At 29.6% G+C, this 8,605-nt stretch overlaps 1 protein-coding gene across 1 annotated transcript in view; it reads left to right on the top strand.

Annotated features, from left to right (window-relative positions):
• Positions 1-8,304, top strand: part of LOC147079137 (uncharacterized) — a 111,389-nt gene extending 103,085 nt beyond the window's left edge. The window contains exons 7-8 of the mRNA XM_085948942.1: positions 6,299-6,555; positions 7,298-8,304. Coding sequence (XP_085805068.1) covers positions 6,299-6,555; positions 7,298-7,393 — 353 coding nt within the window. The 3' untranslated portion in view covers positions 7,394-8,304. The remainder of the gene's footprint in view (positions 1-6,298; positions 6,556-7,297) is intronic.
• The last annotated feature ends 301 nt before the right edge of the window (positions 8,305-8,605 follow it).

The raw sequence follows: 8,605 nt of genomic DNA on the forward strand, positions 1-8,605 counted from the left end.
TTTGGTACACGGGTACAGAGGACACTTCATGTCATTAAAGATAAATGACGGCAGAGCAAGTTATTTTTTTTTCTTAAACTCTTTCTTTAAGCACTAAGGTGCATGGTTGCTACATCGGTTCCATGCAGCATCGTTTCGAGACAAGGAAGTGTGGCACTGATTTTTTTCATTCTGACACGTTTATAGCGTCATGGAAGGCGGCTGTGCACAAACCGCGGCTGCATATACATGGCGGGTGGAGATCGGGCAACTGAAATCATTGTATTAAATAATAAATATGTAGATGCCTATCTGAAAACATTAAAAAGAAACATATTTTTTATTATAAGTCAAAGATAAACCTACAATAATTGTAAAAAAAAATTATAAAATGTGAATTTGTCAAAGGACCCAATCTTATTATTACATATTTTTTCCATTATTTTATATTTATCGAGCTTCAATATTGGACCACACCTAAATAAGATTTCATATAAATAAAAAGGATTTCAAGTTATACACATTTATATTACTATAAAAATCGATGTTTTTTAAATAAATATAAAAAGTATTAAAACTATGAATTAGTCAAAAACATCTTAGGTATAACATAGAAAACTTAATAAACTAAATTTTAATAATAAATATAACCACAGAATATAATATGTAATAATAAGATTGGGTCCTTTGACAAATTCTCATTTTATAACATTTTTTACAATGATTGTAGGTTTATTTTAGACTTTTTCTTTTTAATGTTTTCAGATACCTAAATATATATTAATTAATACAGTTGACATTGTAAATTATCAAAAAATGTCTCAAATTGCTAGCTTTGTATTTTTTTCACTAGGTGCTTCTGGTAAGTAAAGACATCGCCTTAAGGAAGCGCGGCGGTACGATGAAATTAATTAATATATAATAAGTTTGTATTTTTCCATATAAAACACGTATTGGTACCTATCTATATCATGAATTTATTGGGAAATTGTGTGACTTTGTTAGAATATTATATTTGATATTTTATTTTAATAATAATATGTTTTCTAAATTGAAAATATATAATATTGTTTTAACTTTACACGTCCCATGGTTAGGCAAATATAAGAGATTATTGAAAAAAGCTTCAAAAGCAATAAAATACCCAATACTAAAAAGCATAACGCAATGAACTAAAACTGTACTAAATTAACAATTAATCGTAGTTTTTAGCTTCATTTACATATTGTGCTTTTTATGTTGGATATTGTTTCAGCGGAAATAAGGCGATTTTAATGATCGTTTTATAAAATATCAAAATAATTCGATGTGCTATTATAGCAGCGTTTGAGTCTCAACGTCTCAACTTTTCACCTGGAAATAATATTTAATACACAAAGATTACCCTCGCACTCTTAGCGTAATGCGCTGGCCTTTCATCTGGGGGCTCCGAGTTCGATCTCGGTAAGGTCACAATATATTTATGTGATTTTATCAAAGCCTAGGTGTTTGTGATCGTTTCTCTTGACAAAATTGTAAATACACTACCGTTTCACTACACCACTGTCATTCGGCCTCGTAGCCTGTCGAAGTGTTAAAAAGAATAATATGTATACATATATACATATTATTCAAAAGAAACCTGGTGACGGTGCGTTAATATAAGAATATACATACAAAATAACACCACCCTCGCTTTCATTTTTAGATCTCGAGCGTCAAAAATATATAAAACAGAAATTTATTTGACTTCTTTACCCACTTTTTTAAAATCTCTGACAATTTCATAACCAAACAATCAGGTACCATAATTAATTGCGAATTTTACTAGTCGGGGCTCCCTATAGAAAAAAATACAATGTGAATATTGCAACGTTAATAAAATACACATTATAATATAATCTACTTACATGCATAAAATGGCAAATGATACGAAAAATGTAATTTAATCTATAATAATTTCTCAATTAGACATATAATAATTGTTTTGATTACATATTATATTAATATAAATTGGTATTCTTATAATATATACAGGAAAAAATATTTTCCGATAATGCATTAAAGCCACTATTCTCTTTGCTACGTCGAATTAATGAAGATTTGGATACAATAAATTTATGCAACTATTATTGGTATTTTTTTAATTTGGGGGCCCCTTGTAAACGCGGGGCTCTACTCCTGTGCTCAGTAAAAGTACTTGTAAATCTGCAGCTGCCCATAATAAACAATGGTATCTATTAACATATATATTGTGATATTATTAATTACTTAACTTAACCAAATTTTATATATTATACATATATATACAATTTACTGACAATAATCCTTGGCAAACATTTTATAACCCAACATATATTTTTTTTATTGTTGCTACAATATTTTAAATGCAATGGATAACATGTTATGACATACGTTTGTACATTTATATCAAAATAAAAATAAATATTATTATATTGATACAACGACTTGTACGCAGATATGCAAAAATAAATTGCGCGGAAATAGATACTGCAGAAATAAGGAAAACTTGGAAACCTGTCAAAGAGCTTTCAGCTTTGGTCTTTGAATCTAGAATACCCTTATAATAGATAAAAATCGATTGCATCTTCTTAACGTGAAATAAATCACCTTATCCACACTACCTATTTTTTCTACATCATTTTTTTGTTCAATTCATTCTTGAATCTAAATTTATATCATAAAATTTAATCTTAAAGGTTTCTTCATTGCCTAATTTACTCTCTTGGAGTCTTTCTATTCAACAAAAAACGGCTTTAAAAAGAATCGAGGATTGTGTACGTATTTTTAAAATACGTAAATATGTATATGACCTAGTCTACTTTATAAAGATTACCAATTAATAATCAATATACAATATATAGAATCTTTGATTTCTAAAAAAATCTTGGAAAAATCTTGTTACTACATTTATGCATTGTTGCACAAACTTACCTGAGTAGGTACAATAAGTAAGTATCCAATAATTATTGTAATAGTTAGAAATACAATTTAAATAGGATATCACACCATAGATGGCAACTCTAACAAATATTCTAATTGAAAAAAGTTTTCTAATACATATTTTATTACCACTCAGGCAAAGAATCCTCCAAGAGAAGCAAGATGGTCCAAGGCCTTTTATCAATGAAATATTTGTAGATAGAATTTTACCCTTTTTGCCGATTAAACTTTAAACTTCTTTCTTTTTATTGCTTTATATTTTTATAATATTATTCTCACAAACCTTAACTTCCACAATAACACACATTTTATTAATGGTAATTATAATTATACATATAATAAACACCTTCATTGAGTATTTCAAATGAATAAAAAAGATACTGAATTAAAAAATGAACCAGCTTTAAAGCATGAAAAAAATACTTAGTAAGTATGCATACAATTAAAATAATCCATATAGCATTTTGTCAAAAAACAAAATCACTGACTTAAAAAAATAATTACGTCTCAATAATGATAATATTTGTCATTATTTGTAAAAGAAATAATCATTATATTTAATTATCATATTGATTTATAATCATATCGATCAAATCTCTCAAATCAAAATGCTCAATTCAAAATTATTTACTTTTTTTATATAAAGGTGTAACGATATAATCATGGCCTTTCTGCTATCTCTGTTCTAAAATTTTAATGGTTTTTGATGGAGTATAATATATGCATACGAATACAAATTTAATATTATGAATGACTAAATTCACTACATAATAAACTATATTGACAAAATGTAATATGGTTGGTAGAGATTTATTAGGATAATTATTTATGTTGATATGAAAACGCACCAAAACGCAATGTGTGTAATGAATATTAAATGTGCACCTACCACACAACATATTTTTATGACTACTGTGCTTTTCACACTTTCCGGCGCTTTTTTTAACTTTTTGAATCCCATAATCTTATAGTTTTATTACTTACGTGCTTTCGATTAAAATTTGTGCGCCTTTTCCCATAGTTATTCATTTGTTTCGTCAATTATTATTTTCTCCCAATCTATTGATTGCGGTAATACTATAGTAAATATAAACACACTTTCCCAGAATATCGTTTAATATTCTTTTTTTTATATTGTCATCAAACAAATTTAATATTTATCATTCTTTATTATTTCTCATTTGGCATATAATTTATTAAAAATGAAATTTTTATAACAGTGTATTTATCAAATCATTTATAAAAATCAATTGCTGAACGTTTATAGCACCATTCCAAATAATAATCATAGTTTTTAGTAGGTAACTCACTTTTGAAATGATTTCGCATTTACGAATTAATCAACATAGAGGTATAAAAAATGTGACCAATAATTTAGGTCATAGGTAAGGTATGTAATCTCTAAATTGTAATTAAAGACATGCACAATTTATAAAATTATGTTTAAATACCCTACCATAATAATATTAAGTTACATTAAATTGTATGAACAAACGCTTTATTTGTTGGCAGTAACTTGTATGGCTTAAATATATTATATTTTAAGAACAAAACAATTTGATGAATATTGAAGATCATTTTGAATTAAATACTTTGTTTATTTATTAATCGGTGGCGGTTTTCCTTGAAGTGCAGAAAGTTGAAAAATTTTAAACAAATTTTTCACGATTTGTGGTTTTAAAGTGTACTAAATCTCTGCAATACTACTTGCTATATTACTTACTGTACGTACATATTTTTACCAGTTATTAACGATTTTTGCAAAAATTTAAATTTCGCATGGAGTCCTCCAAATCTGACATAAAATACGAAAAAAATAATAGTTGTCTACAAATGTAGATAATATACGTAAATCAATCTGTTTTATCCAAATTTCAAATGCGATAAATCTATTTATGTCGGTACATTGCATACAAAATGAAATAAATATTGTATTTTTTTTAATAAAATTTGATTAGTTTAATTTGTATTATAAGGGAACCTCCACCAATCTTAAACCGCCACTATTAATGTTAATGTTATTAGTTTATTTATGAACCTACTACTGTTTTGGTTAGCTTCTTTTATGTCCAAATGATGATATTTCGTCACTTTCCATTATAATTAGCCTCCATTGTCATCCCGTTATATTTTTTCTAATTTTATTTATTACACATTTATTGATAGAAATTTACTTCATATTTACACTTGTGAAGGTCAGCATGATAGAATGTCAGTGTAAACATAATTATAAGAATTTAATATTACAAAAATACAAACTTTTTTTATTATTTTATACTGGGTAAGTAAATTCATCAAATCTTTGTTAAAATAAATAATTCAAAATTAGGTACAATTTACATGTGCTATAATTAATAATCCGGTAAGTTTTTCATTTTTAAATCATAATATATCTACATTCTACACACAGTGGAAGTTGTGCCTATTAACAGATTTTTGTTTTCACGAGAAATGGATGTTAGCCACATGTTCAACCTATAAGGTCCGTATTTGCCAGATCCACGAAATTATAAGCCGACACGTTACCGCTCGGCCTCGTGGAGGGACTGTAATTAAAAGAATATTAGTCAAACGACCGTACAATATATTATATTTCGATAGTACGATTTAAAAGCGTTTGATTATCAATTATTATGAATTCATACATACCTATATGAAACTCAAATTTCGACGTTACGGGTAGTTTTTCAATGTTAACTACATCAAAATCACTCTATATATAATATAGTAAAAAAAGTTGCAAGACTTTAAATTGGATGATACATAAATGAGCATTCTATCGAACCGATCACTGGGACTTTCTGAAAAGTGTCACGAAAAATTAAGTTTACTACATTATATAATATAATATTTACCATTTTTTTTTAAGAATTCAAATTTTAAAGTTGTCACTCGAATCCATTATAATTAAACGATATTATTTGTGATCAACACACAATCATTATCTTGTAATGTCTTGGTGATTGTTAATTTAATTTAATATTGCAGTGGGAGGTCATTTTTTTAAACGGCTGTGAATCTTTTCGACAACATATAATATCGCCATAAAATGAATACAAAAAGCTACCGTGTACATTATATTATATTATAACGAATTTTCTAACACAGCCGCCAAGTAAACTCGTAATATCTTTGGGAAGTTCAAAGTAAATAAGTTTCAGGACGTTGTACATAACATATCGCTTCGGTTGAATGCTCGATCAGCAAGAAGTTATATAATTTGAATCCAGTGCTCGAAAAGGAAAAATTGCAGCTGCGTTCCGGTGTGCTCCGGCACATTTCGAGCCCTGCATTTGACATTATATGTAGAGCTATGAATCTATTTTGAAGTGGTCCGCTCTAATGTTCAGCGCTCGCGTGCCTTATTGGTTTCCAGGTTCAAGACGTCCAAGTATGACGTCGTTGCAGAGCACCTCTTCGTCCGTGCGCAGCTATAGTGCACGTCGCTTCGAGAAAGAGAGGGAGCAGAAGGAAAGGCGGCAACACCTGCAGATGCAGATGCGCTTTGCACAGTTTGCAACAGACTGTGATAATGGGATCAATAATGGAGACGGGAGAGGAGGTCCTACTCCGAGCCCTAGGACTCCTAATTCTACGGATGGTCTTCTTCCGTCTGTATGCGAGGGTAGAGAGGTAAATATATATTAAACCATTGTATATTATCAGGATTCATACATTTCGTACCTATGTAGTTCATAAGCGGTTGGCTACTCAAATATCAAATGGTGGCGTCACATACGTACCTTCAATCAGACCTAATCCAAAAGCGTATGCTAAAGGATCTTGAATTAGATTTCATGGGATATTTTTCAATTGGTCGCTCATAACAGTCATAACACTCATAACATAATTTTAAACATGTCCATGTGGTGGAGCATACAAGATGCAAACCACATCCTCCGGAAGCGTCCGAGAATGTGATCCGAAAGGGAAGAGATGAAATCGGTCCAACCAAAGGCAAATTTTATTGCGTTTAAAAACATTGCGCACGTGAAAATCTCTCCATATAGTTTTTTATCTACGTATTGTTTTAGCTTTGTTTTTTGTATAAGTACCTACTATATATTAATTAATTACAATCTTTGTTTTTGTTAGTTCACTATGCTCCTCTCTCCCATGAGTACTGTATAAGAAAGTCTCTTTCAACTAAAAAAAAAAACTAAAGTGCGTGGCGTCCTTAGTCTTGGGTATCTGCTCCTGAGACATTCTCAGGTGTAAAAAAACTACTGATGCCGCACATCCAAACGTAGGGCCTCGTGATACGCTCGATTAAGACTGAATGTGGTGCGGGGCGGTTTGGGTTCGAGGTGTCTATGTTTGTGTTGTCATAATAAATTAACTATTATATTTTAACTGATAGTTCTTTTTGTTTCAGCTGTCGTTATCGCGATCTCCAGGCATGCACGAATACGGTTCTTCTAGTATGGATGGCATTCTTGGGCCGTGCTCATCATCGGGGACTTCTTACTGACAGCTACGACCCCAACCCAACGCGTTGCCTTTCCTTCATTGGGGAAACAATACTATAAGACTTTTCACACAATGGCTGTTGCAAGTGGACACAATATATGACATTATTAATGCTATATATGTGGCGGAACTGGCCTGCGTTAAAGTATACAGCTCGAAAGATAAAATAATATGCTTTATGAAAATACTTAATATTCTGATGTTTGTTTTCAAGTTATAAGCATTTTACAATATTATGTCACTCACCTACGCTCACATGATACCGAATAAAAGTGTGCATTGACATTCACCGAATTGGTAAAACGTATTCATGCGATCAGAATACACAATATATTATATACTAGACTTGATTTCATCGGTATTTGATTTTCGATAAAAATAACTTAATCTAACAATAATCGTCATTTTATCGGTTTTTTTTACTTATAAATATGTTAAAATTGATAGCAACTGATTTTTTTTTCAGTTAGTGCCGCTCCTAAGCAGCGATGCAACGCGTAAAACGCCTGAGCATTATCTGATGATGACAATATGATGTTATCTACATATTCTACCAGTTTAATTTGGAATTAAAACTATTTCTCAAAAAACTGTCTTACATTTGCGTAATGCTAAATTATTATTAAATACAGATAACTTGTTTAAATATTAGATTTGAAAAACATTGTAAAGATTGTAATTACATACCAATTCGGCAATCCGTCAAGTCAGTTGTCGTGTGAATGAGGTGTTATTGATATTCTTTAAATGCCTAAATGATAAATATATTATCAGTCGCGATGAATTAATAGAATTGAAAAATAATTATGTTTGATGCTTTAACAACGTAATTTGCAAAATAATTTTTGGTTTTGTTACTTAAAAAATATCATTTATTGACGTGCCGTAATAAGAAAACTTAACAAGAAACCTAAGAAAAAATAAATAAATTTTTCATTTTACTGAAGTCATAGCCATTTCAATATGCTGATTCCATTAATAATGCACAAAACCTCTTAAAGAAACAACCGCAAACAATCGTAATACATGTATGTATTCACAACGTTCAGTACAGTTATTTTATATAAAAAGATGATATCATTAATGTTATTTAAAGGTTAGTTGCCTAATGATTTATAATACTTATAATATCATTTCACGAAACTGTTTTTTAAACAGAATATTCGTTTTAAAGCTTTTTTTAAATTTCTAAAAGCTACATGATTAAGTAATA

The sequence above is a fragment of the Rhyacophila brunnea genome, unplaced genomic scaffold (assembly GCF_057557595.1).
Source record: "Rhyacophila brunnea isolate RB1 unplaced genomic scaffold, BYU_Rbru_1.0 scaffold_10, whole genome shotgun sequence".
NCBI lineage: Eukaryota > Metazoa > Arthropoda > Insecta > Trichoptera > Rhyacophilidae > Rhyacophila > Rhyacophila brunnea.